Source organism: Fukomys damarensis, unplaced genomic scaffold (genome assembly GCF_012274545.1).
Source record: "Fukomys damarensis isolate Sample0158 unplaced genomic scaffold, DMR_v1.0_HiC HiC_scaffold_19, whole genome shotgun sequence".
NCBI classification, from domain to species: domain Eukaryota; kingdom Metazoa; phylum Chordata; class Mammalia; order Rodentia; family Bathyergidae; genus Fukomys; species Fukomys damarensis.
In genome coordinates this window covers 20,470,633-20,490,927 of record NW_022900931.1, presented here as the reverse complement: position 1 = coordinate 20,490,927, position 20,295 = coordinate 20,470,633, and the positions used below count along the sequence as shown (strand labels likewise).

Genomic DNA, 20,295 nt, shown 5'->3' with positions numbered 1-20,295 from the left:
AGAGAGAGAGAGAGAGAGAGGTAAGGTAGCAGGAACACGTGCCTTTCAACACATTTATTTCACTTAGCGCACACGTTGTGAAGTTTCCATGTTAGTTGCCAACATTTAAAAGTCAAGTGAAAAAAAATATTTTTCACATAAAACCTCAAGCCCGGGCCAGGGATTTAGCTCAGTGGTTCCACCACCTGCCTCATAAGCAGAAGGACCTGAGTTTGATCCCCGGAACCAAAAAATAATAATAATAATAATTAGAAGTCAGGTGACGCCCCCCCCCCACCTGTTTTCTAACCTGTGGATATTCAGTTCCTTTTCTTTAATGGTGCCGATTTTTCTTTCGCAGGCTAAAGATCTAAGAATCACACCAGCCACCATTTTTAAGGCTAAACCAGATCCGAATAATCTGGTTTTTGGAACCGTGTTTACGGATCACATGTTGGTGGTGGAGTGGTCCTCCGAGTTCGGATGGGAGCAACCTCACATCAAGCCCTTTCAGAATCTGTCACTGCACCCTGCGTCATCCGCCCTGCACTATTCCGTGGAGGTAAGTATGAGGGGTTAATGACGGCGACGTGCTGACCTCCCTGTGGGCCCCCGAGCTCCCCTACCCTCGCCCTGTCGTGGTCCCTAGAGAAAGTCATAAACCCCTGTGGACGGTTCGCCAGATGATGTCTTAAGAAGTAATTTTTCAGGTAATCTTGAAAGTTTCTGGGATGTCAGTAAGAAAATCATGGGGAGCAACCACCAAGGACGGTTGGTAGGAAAATTAGCCCATCCGGTTGGCGCTATCCTTCCGTTCCCCCCTTTTCAGGTCTTCTGATGATTGAGAAAGGGTCATTGAATACCCAAGCATGATTAAGTTTTAATCTTAAGTGCACGTTTTTACGAGCAGCAGTAACATGTTATGCACATTCACAGATGTGTAATAAATGCGCTTCGGGCATGAGTTACATTCATTAGAAGCATAAAATTGTTCCGAGAATTTCTTCTTCGGTTCTTTAGGATAATAGTAAAACAGATACACAGTATACTCCCATTCCCTTGACCCCGAGTTTTATTTTATTTCCCTTTTAATATGCCTGGACATCTTTCCTAGAATATTAATTGTTCTGAAAATTCACAGTGGTCTACAGAGCAAGAGACTGTCGATAGTGATAGTAAAATGTCAAGAGCTATAATGATAAAATAACTGTTGTTAATTGGATGCCTGCATTGTGTCCTATTTTGGGTGCCTTATGTAGAGCCCTTTGTTTACTTTTCTTAAGTGAGTACACATTAACCAGTCAGGGCCCGGAGTCAGACTTTGTGGACTCCTAGTCTCCGTGGTTGTTGCCTTGGGAGCTCCGTGACTTGGGAAATTTACTCACTTGTGCTTGAAGTTTTTTTTAATCTGTAACACTGAAGTATGATGATACCTACATGATAGTGTCCTTGTGTACAAAACAGTTCATTCCAGCACGCAGCCATGTCTGGTACACAGAGAGAGCCCCGCTGTTAGCTCAGATCCTCCTGGCACAGGCGGATGGATCATCTGGTGGAGAAGCTGGCTCAGAAATAAGTTGTGTTTTGCCTCAAAGTAGGGAGCAGTGAGTGTTGCACAGGGATTCCGATGAGCTCCTAGTCCCCGCCTCACAACCCTACATGTGAATGCTACAGTTACCGGGAGGCTTATGTAGTTAACATGTCCGGAAGTACAAATCCAAGTCATTCTGGAAATATTTGCCACCTGCATGTATCCACAAAACATTACATTTAGGATTCCTAAGTTCCATCCCTAGCACTTTCTCTTAACTGTATCAACTTGAAGACATTCTTTCATCCTTTGTGCCAAACCCTTGCCATGTCCCAGGGTATAATGAGCAAATGAGGGGCCGGGGATGCAGCTCAGTGCCGCCTCGCCTGCCTGGCAAGTGCAAGGTCCTGAGTTCAATTCCCAGTACCAGGGGATGAAAAAACAGGTGAAATTGCTTTTAAATTTGAAAGAAGATATGTGGTGATATGGTCAGCATGGGGCCCTGGTTCCCAATCAGCTTGCGTTAGTCTCACCCCACCCACTCAGTTTCTGCTTTCTGGTAAGTCTTGAGATCCAGGGACAAGGTCCCCACCCAAGATGGTAAGAAAACCAGCCATGACCTTGCTTCCATTGAATTGTGTTTCTTTCCTAGGCATTTTTTAAAACCTCCACAAAAAATTTAGGTTAGGTATTTTTATTTCAAAGAACTTTTTTCTCCAATATTGTGGTCGAAGCATTTTCTCATGTATGTTGTAAGTTTGATTCTTTCTCTTATGATAACACAGGAGATATCACATTATCAGATGCTAACCTGACTTCTAAGTTCGGTAACAGCTGTATTTTTTAAAATCAAAGGCAATTTTAAGTGTTACTCTTGAACATGTTTTTCCGCTCCCCACCAGAACTATGGGTTTTGGAAGCTGTTTTACTTTGAGAGCTATAACTACAAGTGGTTTTGGTTGACATATAAAAGTATTTATTAATAGATGAATGTATAAAGATTTCAAATGGTGAAGAGACATGTGAACTGCAAGTCGGACACATAAAAGGAAATAAAAAGGTGAAATTAGGCACTTCATTTCAGGTTGAAGTAAAGATTAGGGAATCAAAGCATAATTTAAGAAGGGGATAAGACACACTTGTATTCTGTAATGAAAGCTAATAAATGAATACTCATACACTTACCGTCTAGGTATAAAAACAGAATAGTCCAGTGTTACAGAAGCCCTCATGAGTTCCCTCCTGATCACAAACCCAGAATCTTCTGGTAACCATTAGTGGCTTTTCTTTACAAAGTATATGGATCTCTAATACTATGTTGCTTCCTTTTGAACTTTGTGCTAGTTATTATATGTTGTGTACGTGTACACACATCCTTAAAATTTGAACTCCATAATTCCATAAGATCTATTCAGACAAAACCAAACCTAACATTTTGTGGGGCCTGGGGCAGAAGTGCAAACCCAGACTTCCTGTTCCAGCTTCTTTGTCCCTTCCGGTCCTGGCTCTGACTGACACCACCGGTGGCACCACACACACATGTATGGGAACCTGCACCACCTGTGTGGCCATGACCCCGAGCCATCCCTTGGATTTAGGAATGGAGCACATCAGTGGTAGTGTCTGCTGTTGCATTAACCTAAGGCTGTGCAAGTCCAAAAGCCAGGATCCAGGCCGATTGGGCAGGAGGGCCTGGGGAGCTATGGAGCCTTGTTGAGGAAGGACCTCAGGGTCCAGCGGGCATGTCCCCTGGGCTCTTTACGTTTGCCCTGAGGGGGTCACAGCTGGAGCAAAGCAAGAGTGAGGGCCCTTGAGAATGTGGGGCTCAGGGTAGAGGCCGTGGTTCCCTGGTCTCGAGGTATAGCTAGCACATCCGTGCATCCTGCAGTGGTAGTTTTCTCCAAGTCGGGAGTTCTCACAGTATCGTCCGCAGACCGCTAGGTTCTCCTGAGACCCTTGCAAAAAGTACTCTAGGTTACAACTCCTCCATGGTAACAGCAGTTGTCAGACTTGAGTGTTCTGTTTCATTGTGCTGACGATTGCACTGAGTAGCATTCACATTCCAGCCGTTACTAGTTGGTCTTTGTATCTATCAGCCCCCTCGTAAGTACTTCCCTATACTAGCGTACTGTGATTGCATAGGGAAAGCTGATTGTGTGCTTGTCTTGAGATTTTAAGAGCAACTAATTGCTTCTTTTTTCTAGTACCATTTTTACATGAAAGCACAAAGTATAATTATTCAGTTTTAGGCGTTTGGCAGATGTTTTCTTCCAAATGAAATGAAATGAACCAATTGCTTAAAGTGAAATAAAAGACAGGAATTTCTTACCGATGATAAAATTCTTCCTTAAATGAAAACTAGGATTTTGGAATTTTTTGTGAGCACAGACACTTTGAACACTCCAAAAGCTTTATTATATTGGTGGTGATATTAATAGCCTAAAAAGGTGTTCAAATTCAGAAGCTCTGCGTAACTCAACCAAATGACCATCGCTTGCCAAGTTTTTGCATGGATAAAGTTAGCCATTCAGAAGGCAAGATTGACTAGGATTGCATTTGGATGCGTCAATCTGGCTACTGTGAATTAGTCCCCGGGCTTTTATTTTTAGTCTCCTGATAAGAATGGGCCACAAGGATGTTCTCTATCTGTGTGTGCACATGTGGTTAAGCACCTTACTCAGATAATTGTTTTTTTCAGTTCTAGGAATTGAACGTAGGGCCATTGCCCTGAGCTACATCCCCAGCCCTTTTGTTTTTTTATTTTGAGGGTCTCACTCACTAAGTTATCCAGTGTGGGCTTGCTGGAGAATTTGCAATCCTCCTGCCTCAGCTTCCCAGAGCACTGGTATTACAGTTGTGCCATGCCTAGCCCTAGTCATTTAATTTAAAGGTGATCCAGAGTGTTTGCTCCTTGTGCATCCAACCTTGAGCATTCCCTGAGGAAAGACTTGCAGCTGCACTCCCTTTGCCTCTCTTCCTTGGCCTGCTGAGTGTACATACGCTGCTGCTTGGGCTGGAGGTGTCTAGCCTGCCTCCCAGCTTCCCTTCTTGGCTGCCTGTTCCACAGACTCCAGAATCGCTAGCCAGTCTGCAATGTCCAGTCCCTTGGAAGACATCCGTATTATACATCCCTCCTCCTCGTTCCACTTCTCTTAACAGGCCAGTGGACTTGGTAAATTAACAGAGTCTGGAACCTGCGTTGGTCAGATTCTACAGTGCAGTTATTTACGTAACCACCACTTACCAGCTTTGAAGTGTTGTCAATGAAGATTATCCAAGACTATCTGAAAAAGCTATCAGAGATACCTTTCTCTAGCTGGGCATGGTGGCTCAGGCCTATAATTCCAGCACTCTGGGAGACTGAGGCAGGAGGGTTGCAAATTCAAGCCCAGCACGGCAATTGAGCGACTCTCCTCAAAGTAAGAAAAGGACTAGGAATGTAGCCCTGGGTTCAGTCCCCAATACCACAAAGGAAAAAAGGAGGTGGGGAGGAAGGAAGGAAGGAGGAAAAGAAGAGGGGCAGAAGGGAAGAAAGACTTCCTCCTTTCTCAACTTTAAGTTTGTAGAAGGTGAGATTTTCTTTACATACCACAAACAAAGAAACATCCTGCGCGAGAGTAAATGCAGAAGCAGGTTGGAGAATCCATTTGTCTTCTGTAGCCAAACTTTAAAGATTTGAAATGATTTGAAACAGTGCCAGATATATCACCAAATGGTTTGGAAAAGATACTTTTCATCGAAACAGGTTGACGTGTCATGGTTCATTGTTGTAAATAATAAATAAAAAACGTTAGAATTACATGAATAAAAGCTCTTCGAGAGCTTCATAATTTTTGGAGGGGGCTTCATAATTTTTAAAGGTTTCCTAAGACTGAAAATTTGAGGCTTGCTGCCTAAGTACATGCTTAAGAATGATACTGCTGGTTCTCAGATATAGCTTGGGTATTTATTTATTTATTTATTTATTTATTTATTTATTTATGGTACCAGGGATTGAACTCAGGACCTTGGGCTTGCAAGGCGGGCGGCGGCACCACTGAGCTAAGCCTTCAGCCATAGCTTGAGTTTTAAAAGAAAAGCAAAAACTTTTTCCCATAGTTGGTTTTACCAATTGTTATACTCACCAGAATAAGTGTTTCTCTCATCCCATATCTTTGTCATCTTAATATAGAAAGATTTAAATTTTTTTCCGGCACAGTTATCTCTTTGTGACATTTCTTCTCTGAAGAGGTTGAGCACATTTTCGTGTAATATTTTGAATATGGATCCTCTGTCAATTATGTGTTTCAAACATTCCCCCCTCTGGTGGTACTGGGGATTGAACTCAGGATAACTCTTATCACTGACCTATATATATCCCATCTCCTTTTTGTCTTGAGGTGGGGGGGTACCAGGGTTCGAACTCAGGTCCTTGCACTTGCGAGGCAGGGAGCGAAACCACTCAGCTAAATCCCCGGCCCCTCTTTTTGTCTTTGTATTTCATTTGAGACAGGATCTTGCGAAGTTGTCCATGCTGGCCTTGAGGTTGCAACCCTCCTGCCTCAGCCCCGAGTAGTAGAGGTTACAGGCATTCACCATCACATCTGCCTTTCATTATCTTTGGTTAGATTTCCCTCTTCCTAAGTATTCCTAACTTACGATTCTATTTAAAATAGTGTTTTTATTTTTTGCTTTTGTTTTGGTTGGGTTTTTTTTGGCGGGGGGTCCGGGGATCGATCTTGGGACCTTGCACTTGTTTTTACTGTTTTTAACTGCTGCCCCAACATAGTAATATAATTTGGCATGTGACCCCTTGCCTAAGTAAGTAAATTCAAAACATTATCTGTCAGGTTTTCTGGATTTTCTGCATATTTATTCATATCATCTGTTTCATGCTCTAAGGCAGTTTTATTTTGTCTCTTCCAAACCTGTTTTTATTTCAAAATTGCCTTCTACCAAATGTACGGTACTCAGGTAAAGTGGTTGCAGCAGGCAACTTTTAATGTTACTAGTGTGAAAAGGAAAGTGTTTTACATTTTACTGTTCATAATATTTGCTCAGAATGTATTGTAGATTTCATTTGTAACTTTAAGAAAGTTCTCAATCTCTCTGTCCTTAGTTACCTAGGAAACTGAGTAAAGTTTTTGTTTGTTTTTTTTTTTTGTTTTGGCGGGGGGGATACCAAGAATCGAACTTGGGACCTTGTGCTTGTGAGGCAGGTGGCAGAACCACTGAGCTAAATCCCCACCATTACCTAGGAAACTTAACAATCATGACTGAATATTCAATTTTACCATCATTTCCTGCATTTGATGAGATGATCATATCTTTTTTTTTCCACCTAAGTTGTTAATGTAATGGATCACATTGGTATTTGTAGGTTAAACCAACTTCAGGTACGTCCGTGTTGTCCAAATGGCAGAATTGCCTTTTTTTTTCCCTTTTATTGAGTTTTTTGGTACATTCTAGGTATACAATACAGTTAATTGCCTCCTTTTTTAAAGCTTAATGGAATCCATTGTATATACACCGTATTTTCTTTATTCATTCATCTGGCGCTAGGCATTCAGCTTGATTCTGTGTTGTGGCTCTTGTGATAGTGCTGTTTCAGGTACTTATGCGTGTCTTTTGGATAGCTGCTCCATAGATGGGCTCTTAGGTCATATGGTGGTTCAGTTTTGTTTTTTTTTTTTCCCCCCGTTAAGCTTATTAGTACATTTAAAGCAAACAGTACAGTTACATTGATCATTGGGATCTTGTACCTTTACATGACAGGTCTTGGTTCTTATTTTATCACCAAACCCCCCTGCCCTCCCTTCACCCACTTCACCCTTCCCTATTTACAAAGACTTTGTTTTCCATTTTTTCCTTTTTTCACATTTTTTTCTTTTCCCTTATTTCCCTTCCCCTTCCCCCTCCCACTTCCCCTTTAGCTATTTTCTTCCTATTTCACACTATCAATTACACCATTTCAACCTTATTTACAATTTGTTTTTCACATTAGAGAAACTATTCGGTACTGAAGTGTGTCCTATTTATTTCACTTAAGAGTGTAGCCTCAGTGTGCATCCATTTAGCTATAAATGTCTCTAGTTTCTCATTCTTTATGGCTGAGTAGTACTCCATTTGTTTTAATTTCTTGAGACATTTCTGTATTATTTTCCATAATGACTGTTAATTTACATTTCCAAGAACACAGTGCATGTGAGTGTGTGTTCTCCACATCCTTGCCAACACTTGTTATTTTTAGTCTTTCTGACAAGAGGCCATTGGAAATGTGTACAATTTTGAAATTGAAATAAATGTAACCGTATCAAGTTACTTTCTTTATGTTTAAGTAATGCATGTCTTACAGTCTTTTGTTTTACATTTATTAGTATAACTTTACCGGCTTTATTTTAGAAAGTATTTGAATGACAATATCTTTTTGTTTTAGATGTTACCTGCTGAGTCCAATCTGATAGCTGTTTTTTTTTTCCTCTCAGTACTGAGGATCGAACTGAGGACCTTGTGCTTGTAAGGCAGGCACAGTGCCACTTAGCTAAATCGCCAGCCCTGACAGCCTTTCTTTTAACTGAAGCTTTAGCCTGATTATATTAATGAATTAATAATATATTTGTATTTGAAATACAAGGTTTAATTTTATGCTTTTTAATGGTACATGATTCATATTTCTTTTTTCTTTTGTGATTAAAGACTTTTAATTATCTAAAGACATTACTTTTCACTATCTGTTCAACTTATTTTTGAATTTCCATTATGTTTCTTCTTTGACCGGTGGTTTGTTTAGAAATGAGTTTCTTGTTTTCAAAGCGTAGATATTTCCTAGTTATACTTGGATATTGATTTCTGGCTTCTCTTGTGTTTGGAAAGCCTGCGAAAAGAACGTGTGTTCCGCAAGTGGAAAGCAGAGGGTGCTACCTGGCCGTCAGGTCTGTTCTCACCGTTCCAGTCTTCTGTCTTTACTGAGCTTTTTTTTTTTTTCCCTCGTTGAGTTTATTGGTGCATTTTAGGGTTACAGTACAGTTACATTCATTATTGGGATCCTGTGCCTTTACATGACAGGTCTTGGTTCTCATTTTTTCCCCTTGTCCCTGCCCTCCCTTCACCCCCCCCTCCCTCCCCCTTTACAAAACTTTCCCTACACCTTTAGCCCCTTTCTTCCTATTTCACATTGTCGATTATCTCATTAGGATCTTATGTACTATTACAGTTTATTCACACCAGAGAAACGTTTCGGTATTTACACAGGTGTGACTTATTTATTTCACTTAGGAGTATATCCTCAATATGTATCCATTTTCCTATGAATGAATCTAGTTTCTCATTCTTTTGTTCTCTCAATTACTGAGAGTTTGTGTTAAAATTTCCCACTAAAAATAATAGTTTTTCTCTTTTCTCTGTGTATATCAGTACATATAATTCACAATCCTTTCACATCCCCGTCCAGTCATTTGTGTGGTCCAGCACTTCACAGAAGATTGTAGAGTCCGAACCTAGTATGCCCTTCTGCTGCCTTGTTTTATGATTTGGATTGAACCAGATCTGGGGCACATAGATTATTTACTGCTATGTTGGTTAGCTTTCTTGTCACTGAGACACACCATCCAACACTCACTACTTAAGGGGAGAGCAGTTTTATTTGCTCAGAGTTTTGGGGATTTGTCCATGGTTGGCTGGCTCCAGAAACAGCCTGGTGGTGCAGAGGCAGCAGCAGAGGAAAAGCTGCTCACCTCCTAGCTACCGTAGAGAATGGAGGAGCTGGAGAGGGAGATTGTGTTCTCAGGGACACACCTCTCCCACCCAGGCCACCACCTCCTCGGTGAAGTCAGTCCGCCCACGCATGGGGGGCGCCTTTGTAATCCAGTTGCTTTTGAAAAGTCGCAACTCTGAAAGCGAGAATTTTGGAGGACATTCTAGTTCTTTCTAGACCAGTCGCGGTGAAGCTGTGGCACGTGTGCCGCAGTGGACAGTTGTATTATTGAAAAGCTTCGCCATCACTGGCGTAGACTGTGGATGAACCCATTCAAATGAAAAGATCCGTGGCTGTCTCTGAGGGGCAGGGTGCCGCCGAGCCTCTGGTTTTTAACCTCTGTTGTCTGGACAGTTGACCCGGTTCTGTAAGTAGCAGTGTTTTCTCTCCATGGCCCTCTTCAGTGTGTTCCTTAGCCGTGCGGCTTTCGCAAGCAAATGAGAATCTTAGATTCCCACCACATCGTGGCGACAAAAGGGCTTCTTTTCCCCAGCTATCGTAACCTTTCTGTCATCTGATTGAATCCTCGCAGGTTGAGGTCAGTGCTTAGGACAAATGAGATGAACAACACAAAAGCCTCAGCCTTTGGATCAGAGGGGTTGTTTTCATTTAGTAAGATTTCTTTCTTTTTAAATCTTCAGTTGTTTGAAGGTTTGAAGGCATATCGAGGGCATGATAATAAAATTCGGCTGTTCCGGCCAGAACTCAACATGGACAGAATGTATCGATCAGCTATGAGAATAACTTTGCCGGTAGGTAAATTTAGGGATTTTTTTTGTGTGTTTCTTTTAATTTCATGGGTCGTTCTGAGTTTGCCACTAAAGAAATCGGTTTGTTTTTGTTTTTTCTAAAATGTACAGCTGGGTGTGGAGGCGCACGCCTGTAATCCCAGCACTCGGGAACCTGAGGCAGGAGGATCACTGTGAGTTCAAGACCAACCTGGGCTACATAGTGAGTTCCAGGTCAGTCTCAACTACGAAGAGAGACCCTGTCTCAAAAAACCAAAAAAATTAGATAATAAATTAAAAAAAAATAAAATGCACATTTTTACAACTACAATAATTTACAATTTATAGCATACTTACTGGTAATAGAATTTCCATGACTCTACCCTGTTTCCCTATTAGTCACATTTTACTCGATATGGTACATTTTTCACAATAAACCATTATCGATATTGTATTGTTGTTAATTAAAGACAATAATTTATTCAGATTTTCTTAGCTTTTACCCAGTGTCTCTTGGATGTCTCAGGATCCCACTAGGATTGTTTTTAGTCACCACGTCACCTTAAGCTCTTATCGGCTGTGACATTTTCTCACAGAAATCATTATCTCTTCAAGAAATCATTTCCAAGCTGGGTGCTGTAATCTCAGCACTCTGGCAGGGTGAGGTACGCGGCTCTCAAGTCTGACCCCAGCCTAGGCACATTGGTGAGACCCTATCTCAAAATGAAAAGTAAACAAAAGGGCTGGGAAATAGCTCAGTGCAAAGGCCCTGGATTCAGCAGCCCAGTGTTGATAAAACAAAGCAAAAAAAAAGAAAAGATTTCCAAATAATTAGATCCATATTCAGTACGGACTATATGAACATTGAAGTTATTTCTGATTCACTTCAGTAAAGTAATATACAAGGGAATAACCAGTACTGTTTGGCAATTCCACAGTATTTGCTTGTTTATTAGAGTCTGGTGAGAGATAAAAAGACGAGGAAGAAATATATGTGTTGAACTACATAAAATTTAAAGGCCACATGAAATTATGATACTAAAAATGGAAAATGTGTGTGGCATGAGTATTTTGGGGATATTTTGCCTAATTGCTTTGGCCACCAGTGAATACTCAATAAAATAATAACTATTATCCCAAGCTTTGTTTTGGAGGGGGATAAAAGAATGTTTAAAGTGTTTTTTTTAAACAGCCATTGGATCCTGCCTATAACCTCTTCGAGCAGAATTCATTATAAAATGGATGAGAGTCAGATGCTAAAAGCCACATCTCAGTAGGAGGTGACTCACATCGCCTGCCTCCCCAGAGGTGGCTGAGTTGGTTTCTGAGCTGAGAGAAGTCTGTTCCTTCTCTTACAAAACTCTGTGTGGCTCACCTTCCATTGCTTAGCCTGAGGTGAAGAAAGTGAACTCAGAGCATCCTTTCGGCCAGGCTTTTCCTTCCTCTCCCCGCTCCTCTAACACAGGCTTCACTGACCCCCTCCAAGAGCCTTACTGAAGCACCAGAAGAAAATTAAACTGTATTCGCTGGATGAGGTCCTTGTCCGCCTCTCCTTGCCATTCCCGGAGGATAGTTAGGGAAAGTTTTAAAGTTGGACCTGAAGGATGGGAAGTTACATGTATGGGACATCAGCTCTGCCATGAGCTATGTGGTGCAGCTTCTCCTTATCTATTTAATCGCATGTGTGAGCCACCGTCTCGTAGTGCCTTTTACAGAAGAGAAAGCTTAAACTCAGACTGGGGGCAGATGGCTTACCCGGGTCACACATTATTAAAGACATTGGGCAAGAAACTGGATCTCGGCCTTTCTGATGCCGTGAATTCTTCTTTCACTAAATTCACTAAATTGTATCTGTAGGCAGCTGTACCAGAGACTTGAGCAAGTGATAACAGGCAGGGCTCACCTACATCCCTGCAGCCACAGCTTCTGTAACATGACTGTACTGTGATTCCCGGTACAGGTTAGTGTTTCACAGGCAAATCCTGGTGTCGTAAGTTTCATTCAACTTATTTGTGACACATTTCTTCTTTTTCTTTTTTTTTTTGGTACTAGGGATTGAACTTGGGTCCTAGCATTTGTGAGGCAGGCAGTGGCACCACTGAGCTATACACCCTGCCCTGCAACACATTTCTACTATTGCTAAAAGCATGTCTGTGCCCTGCAACTGAATGGAAACTACTTGAATAATTTTACAAACTATCACCTGCCTGTGATATGAAAGCCCTTTAAAAAACCTCCTTAGAAATAAACTGCTTTTTGCCAATTTTCCTTTGAGTTATCTGACATTCAGGATATTTTAAAATATACTAGCTACTGTCGTGAGCCACGACGTCAGGATCCTGCCAGCAGGTCCTAAACCTGAAAGGACGAGGACAGAGAGACGGGAGGCACTTTTCTTCTCAAGTTCCTTGCTTGCTTTATTACAGAACCTCTTCCTTTTATACTCTCCCCCTGCAAGAGTATAAAAGCGAGAGTACCGCCCACACATTCCAGAAGGAAACCAACCGTTACAGTTGCTAGGCAACAGATCAGACCACCAGTTGAACTAGCCCGTTGCTATGGGCGATGGCACGTCCACACTGCTTGGGTGAATCACAGGTCAATATGGCTGTGCTCATGTCACGCTCTTTTTACAATGCCCTCCATAAGCTACATCCTTTATATGTTACCAGTATCTTCATCCAGCTTGTTGCTTTTACATCTTGTGAAGAACAAAAGTCATTATACTTCAGGCAGATTTTCTCCCTTTCCCCCTTTTTCATGATTTGTATTTTACATGTCCTACTTAAAAATCTTTTCCTATCTTAAGGCCATAGATATTCTGTATGTTGTAATAAAAGTCTTAGTAGTATTTTGTCACATTTAAGTGTAAAATTGATTTATGGGTATGGTAAGAGCTAGGGATCTAATTTCTTTCCTGCATGGGTAGTTCTAACTACCATAATTTGGGGAGGGCTGTACTTTTTATTTTAATGTACACATTAAAATATATACATGTATACATATACATACATATGTATCCCAGGTAAAAAGAGCTGAAAACCAGGACCAGACCAGGACCATAACAATAACAAGCCTTTATTATGGGGAGGATCTGCTGGGCTGTCTCAGAACAAAGGAGAGATAAGCAACATGGCAGAACAGGGAGCTGCTTTTATAGGACTGGGGTGGGGTTAGCCTGAGCTGGGGTGGAGTTGAGTGAGGTACTGTTAAGGGATTGAAGGAGGAGCTGTGACATCCCTAGGAGGGGCTTGTGATGTCAGTACTTGCTAGGAGGTAGCAAGTATAAGGTTACCTTTCTTGGTGGGAAGAGGGGCATGTTGGGAAGAAGACTGTCCTTTGTTGGGAGAAGCCATATTTTAACATCGCGTTGTGGGAAGGAGGCTGTTGTTCCATGTGGCAGCCATCATCTTATGGTGCAGAGCATTATGGGAAGGAGGAGGCTGCTATTTTATGTAGCAGCCATTTTAAGGCAAGGGAAAATAGCATTTTATATATATGAAAACAAAATTATGTTTATTTGGGGCAAATTAGACTGTAATCTGTCAAAACACAGTTAAGCTGTCTTGAAAATATGCCCCCCCCATGCCTTTTAGGAGCCTCTACAAGGATCACTTCTTACTGACATTTTGAGGGAAAAAAAATCCATCGGTCACTAAATTTTCATTCTTTCAGGCTTTTGATAAGGAAGAGCTTCTACAGTGTATCCAGCAGCTTGTGTCTTTGGATAAAGAATGGGTCCCCTATTCCACTGATGCTAGTCTCTACATTCGTCCCGCATTCATCGGAACTGAGGTACAAACTGATTCCCTGTTTGAGGGTATTTTTATGGGTGGGTTCACATTGTTCTTACTTGAGACTTGGATGTGTAGTTTGAAGTTGTTTCCCCCTTCTAGTAGCATGCTAATGACTTCTTCCTCCTAGTTGTTAGGACCGAGGGTAGTAAACATTTTCTGTGAAGAGCCAGATAGTATTTTAGATGTTGGGCGTTCATACGTTTTCTGTCACAGTTACTCAGTGCTGCCATTTTAGTACTAAAAGAGCCACAGATGAGGACGTGAATGTAAAAGGAGCTGCGCTGTTTGCCTTCCCTGCCCAAGACAAATCATTATTTAACACTTTTAATGCCTCCCATCCTGGGTTAGCTGGCGAGGGAGAGCTGCTCATTTTTATTTTTCATTTTCCTGAAGTCTTGGGTTTTCTTGGTAAAAGGTGTTCTCTTCAAAGTAGAAAATGCTGAGAGTGGAGTTCAAAATGGGGTGCCGGGGAAGGACCTTAGGAGCTACAGTGGCCAGTGTGAACACTGATTGGCCACAGTCCCTTGATCGTACGCCTTGCAGAAAGTCTGGGCTGGGGCATGTCCAGAGTGGACAGGGGTATTTGGGCAGGTAAGTTTCCAGAGAATTGTTTTGTGGTCTCTGTGTGTACCAGGGCGCTGTGTCCCCATGAAAAGTGGGTGAAACTGTGGGTTAGGTGATAGGAGGAGATGAATGAGGATGGCAGATAAAAGGAGTGGGTCCCATGGACACTTCCAGGAGTGAGGAGAAACAGACAGAGCTCTTTTGCCATGGTCTAGCTGTTCTGTCCTCTGTTAGTATAGTTACCAGATTGTCTCCTAGGCTGTATGAAAAGTAAGGAATTATATACACCCACAGAATAAATACCTAAAGGGTCCTTTGGCATCCTTGGATGCCTTTTGTAAGACGGCTAAGCGTCTAGATAATGAATTTCATGACTAGCATCCTTTCTAATAAATTAGAAGTTTTGAGGTAATTTTAAAAAGTGATTTACTGGGCCTGGGATTTAGCTCAGTGGACCACTGCTGCCTTGCAAGCACAAGGACCTGAGTTTGATCCCTGGTACCAAAAAAAAAAAAAAAAAAAAAAAAAAAAAGTGATCCACTTCCTTAACTTTTGACATTTTAATATTACCGAATCTTTAATATTTTTTAACTTGGAAAGTTAAAAATTGGAAGAATCAATTTCTAAAGAAATTGTTACTAACTGTACAAAGTTTCTAATCTCAAAACACCACTTCTCAAAGACACTTCCGGTCTGAAATAATCGTATTCCTAGTTGGTTGAAAGTTTTCATCATGAATGGATGCTAGAATTTGTCGATTATTTTCTCTGAATCTCTTGACAAGATTTGTCTTTTTCTTTCCTTTTTAAGAGATGAGGTCTCACTTCATTGCCCTGGTTTTTTACAAATTTCCTTTTAACTTCATTCACCACGTTCACTTCCTCTTCCCCCATTAAAATATATTCTTGTGCACTAAGTGAATATTATTTTCGTTGGTATGTGTTCTGAGTTATTTCCTTCCACCTTGTGTGCTTGTAATCTTATATAAACAGTGTCCTGCCAGTCTCATTTTTTCCCTTTTTCTGTCAGACCTGCTTCTCATTTCTATCTAGCATCACATTTCACTGCTGTATAGTTTTCCACTCCCAACTTCTGGATTTTTTCCCCAATTTCCTTAGTGGGATTTCTATTCCCTGCTATTTCCTAAAATGCTTCAAAGAACAACTTATAAGAGTTAATTACTGGCCAGCAAGAGGTCCATCTTGTTTTCCCTCCAAGACAGTACTGCTGCTTTTCAGGGAAGCTTGGTTCTTTCTATGTCATGGTCCTGGGCTCTGTTGTCATCACCATCAGCTGTCATTACAAAGCTGTGGTAAGTGTCAGCTATGCACGTGGTGCTTCTGTGCACTTGGACAACTCTAGAGTAGGTGCCACTATTTTATTTTAGGAACAAGGACATGGAGACCCAAAGAGGTGAAGAGCTCCAGGCCTCCATGCTGTGGCCTCTTGTGTGTTGGCCCTTGTGCTTGGTCTAGGGATAAAGCACGGTGCAAACTCCACCTCTCTGCTCTGCTGAAGCTCACAGTCTGGTGAGCAGTCGGCCGGCCCTTCACTGTACAAAGCCCTGAGTGTGTGTATTGGCAGATGGAGGTCAGTGCTGAAACGAATTGGGGTGGTAACAGTGACTAGGGTGGAAACGAGATTTGGATGGGCCACTAGGTTCTTTTCTATCTTGTTCTCATGTGTATACTTTCGTCTCTATTTCTGTTCCTTCTCTGAGCTACCAGCTTTCTACTGTGGAGTATACTTGACAGATTTATACCAATGTGAAGTGCCCTTTGAAGCTTTGCTTTTTTTCTCTCTCTCTTTTCTTTTCTTTCTTTTTCTTTTTTTTTTTTTTTTTTTTTTTTTTTTTTTTTTTTTTTGGTACTGGGGATTGAACTCAAGACCTTGTGCTTACCAGGCAGGCACAGTGCCACTGAGCTGAAATCCCTGGCCCTCAAGCCTTGCTTTTTAGAAAATTGGTTTGTCCTAATTTTTTGAGTCTTTGTATATTCTGGAAATAAATGCTTTGTCAGATTATGCATCACAAAGGACTTCCCAGTGTGGTTTAGCTCCTTTGACTGGGAAGCACGTTTATGTGGCTTTGCTTTGTCTGTCTTGCCTGTGGCACTTGACTACCAGTGTCCCTATAACCAGAACCACTTCATTTCTGTATAAATGTGTGATGTTGGGTGATATTTATGTGTTTGAAAGAAATCCTTACTCCACAGTCATTCCTGTGTTTTTCAAGTTCTCTTATTCCACCTCAGTGAACTCTATGTGGACGTGAACTCTGGGAGGTTAGGAGCTCCATTTCTGTTTTTTTCATGTAGAAACCGCACTGTCCCATCACCGTGGTCAGCAGGTCCTCTCTTTCCTCTGTGATTAATGCTAGCTGCTGATAGCTCAAGTTTCCATAGATGAAGGCTAACTCTGGGCTGTCTGTCTCTTCCTTCCTTTAGAAACATATAAAAGTACCAATACTAGTAATGCAACAAGTTGTATTACTGGCTTCTTTTTTCTACTTGTACTCTACGCCTTCGAGATCTTTCTATATTCATATATAACAGATCTGCCTTTAAGTATGTCACTGTACCTGTGTGTATACAGGGTCTTGTAAGGTGTAAGAGAACATTATTTTTTGCACTGAGATGGGAAAACATTGGCAGTCAAACACAATACTTTCCCCACTAGTCCTGATGATTCATGAATTAGTCATATGTACCTCTGACTTCTTTGAGGTGTATGTGTTCTGAGGAAATTTGCAATCTCTCCGTCCATCAGCTGGCTTATCATAGGCATTTTTATCATTGTGTCTATTGTCAATAACATATGTTAACACGGTTTTATCTTCTTAGAGAATGGAATCACAAGTCACAGTTCAAAATACTGAATTGCATTTACTTAATATAAATATTTGTTTATGTCCAATATATGTCCTGCTTCTTTTTTTTTTTTAAGTGGTGAAAAAAATGTATATTTAGAATTGGCCAGCTAGACTCAGTTGGGATGATCCCAGTTTTATTGGCCACGCCGTAAGCAGAATCAGGAACCAGTGGACAGACACCTCCTCTCCCTCAGGCCTGGTCAGGGTACTGACCTGGGCCACGGCAGCATCCTACAGCTTCTTCACAGTCTAGGCAGCCTGTGCAGATGTAGTGCGGCTGCCTTACATCTTCCCAGCAGGCTCAGTGGCCAGGGAGCAGTTGAGGACAGCATAGTGGTTATCCTTGTTTTTCCCGGGCTGCTCTTCCTAGGACACCTGGGCGACCACCAGAGCCTTAATATGTTGGGCTGCTGGACAGTGGGTGACGTGCAGTTGTCTTTCTCTTGCACCTGTGGAGGATGCCTTTCAGCACTGCCTTCTTGACCTTTAAAGGCTTTGATTTGCTTTTTGCTTTGGAAGGAATGGAAGCTTCCTTCCCTGCTTTTGATGCCATCTTGGCGAAAAATCACCTCTTCCTCTTCTTGTGCTTTGTATGTGCTAGCTTTTCAGTGCCAAATCATTTCATAACTTTTGGAAGACATACTGTGCTTTTTTTATTGGTACATATTTGGAATACATAATAAATACATTCATCGTGGGGAATTGGTACATATACATGTTTCACTTTTGTTCTTTTTAACGCCCTCTCTTCCTGTCTCCAAAAGTTCTATCTACCTGTTTCCTACCAGTTGTCTTTTCTTTTGCTATTTAAATTGTCTGTACCTTGGGTTTCTCACATAAAACAAACCCTGGGATACAGTATTTAACTTTCTGTGTCTGATTTATTTCACTTAGCATTGTGGTCACAAGGTGTATCCATTTTCCTACACAACTAAAATTTATCCTTGTTTATGGCCAAATATTTTCCATTGTATATAAATACCACATTTTCTTTATCCGTTCATCTGCTGATAGATGTAAAGGCCATTTCCAAGATTCAGCTTTTGTGAGCTATGCTGCTATAAACATGGATATGCATGTTTCATTGTAATATGATATCTTTAATAACTCTTTTGGGAAGTAGCCCAGAAGGGGAATGGCAGGGTCAAATGGAATTTCTATTTTTACTTTTTTGGGGAATCTTCATGCTGATTTCTTTTTTTTTTTTAATTGAGTTTATTGGTACAATCTAGGTATACAGTACAGTTACATTCATCATTGGGATTCTGTACCTTTACATAATAGGACTTGATTCTCCTTTTTTTCCCCTTGTCCCTGCCCTCCCTTCACCCCCTCCTCCCCTCCCATTTACAAACACTTTATTTCCATTTTTTCAGTTTCTCATACTTTTTTCCTCTCCCTTATTACCTTTCCCCCACCCTTCCCACTTTCCCTACACCTTTAGCCCTTTACTTCCTATTTCACATTATTAATTATCTCATTAGGATCCTGTGTACTATTACAGTTTTCGCACCAAAGAAACTATTTGGTATTTCAGTTAAAGAAATCTCTATATGAACTTTAAAAATAGGGAATCCTAAAATAAAACTAAAAAGGAAAGTAAAAGAGAAAAGGCAATGATGTAACATTAAAATAATCCTTAATTCTGGAGATGAAAATGGTCACCGAACATGTTTAAATTGCTTCTTGCTCTTATAGTCTTATCTTATTCTTTTTTTCATTATTTAGAGAATACTTTATTAGTTTCTGTAATCAAACCCACGTAGATATGACCTTACATATTTAGTATGATGTGTTACCCCTGTACACATGGAAAAAAATAAAAATAAATTAACATTTCTAGATCAATATGGCTGTCCATTTCTGTACAATGTCAACTCAACACAGTAAATTGGGATGACTTTTTCCAAAATTGGCAGCACCGTTGAAGTTTCCCAAAATTCAATTTATATATAATATATATTTTTTTTATATTTATATAAAAAGACTAATAATAGTATGTTATACATCAATGGCAGCAACAGCTTTTCCAGGTTCTGCAGTCATCTGAACAAAATTATAGACATTCAGCACATTCCATTAAAAACAAAACAAAACAAAAAAACAAAGAAAAGAATAATATTCAGAGAACAGCAAAGTTGTGTTGCTGTTGTGGTACCTGGGACAATTTCTATTTTATTAGCATCTTAATCATCATCTGTAAAGAGAACATTCTAGAGTAATATCATTAAATGTAGCTCTGATAAAGCACAGTCCCTACTATGTATCATAAAGCAGGTGCAAGATATTTTACATTCATACAGGTATGATACAGTACTGTCCTACATCAATAATACTAGAATCAGTTTTGGTTTGAAATTTACTTTGTCTGCAAATAAGATTGCTACCCCTGTTTTTTTTCTGGGCTCCTGTCACATGGAGAATTGTTTTCTATCTTTTCACTTTCAGTCTATGGGCTTCTTTTTGCACTAGGTGTGTTTCTTTTATACAACATATTGTTGGATTTTGCTTCTTTTTTTTTTTTAAATATCACTTTATTTAAGTATAATTTATGTATAAGATATACCTGCCTTAAACATATAGTTCAATTAATTTAACAAATATATTAATCTCTATAATCAGATTTAAATATTCATATTTTGGCTGCATAGTATAGACAAGATAGAGAAGTTTTCCATGATCCAAGAAAGTTCCCTGTATCCCTTTTCAGTCACTCCATCCCTGTGTCCACTCTGAAGGCTACTACTGATCTGTTTTTATTTATATAGAACAGCTTTGTTTTTTTTGGCGGAGTCTCATTTGTATGGAATTGTAAAACATGGAGTTTTTGGTGTTTGGGTTGTTTTGCTCAGCATGGTTTTGAAATTTATTCATGTTGCTCTTACCTAAGGAATTCATACTTTTTTATTGCTGTGTATCATTCTGTTGAGGTATTTTAGATGCACTGCTGTTTATTTATTCATCTTATTTTGGGGGTATGAGTAGAACTGCTATTCTACTTCTTCATTTTCTTTTTTTTTTTTTTCAGCTTTAATTGAGTTTATTGGTACATTTTAGGGATACAGTACAGTTACATTCATTGTTGGGATCTTGTA

General features: G+C 40.4%; 1 protein-coding gene across 1 annotated transcript in view; it reads left to right on the top strand.

Annotated features, from left to right (window-relative positions):
• Bcat1 (branched chain amino acid transaminase 1) overlaps positions 1–20,295 on the top strand; it is a 70,478-nt gene that overhangs the window by 6,981 nt on the left and 43,202 nt on the right. Inside the window, exons 3-5 of the mRNA XM_010615261.2 lie at positions 341–541; positions 9,884–9,994; positions 13,646–13,765. Coding sequence (XP_010613563.1) covers positions 341–541; positions 9,884–9,994; positions 13,646–13,765 — 432 coding nt within the window. The remainder of the gene's footprint in view (positions 1–340; positions 542–9,883; positions 9,995–13,645; positions 13,766–20,295) is intronic.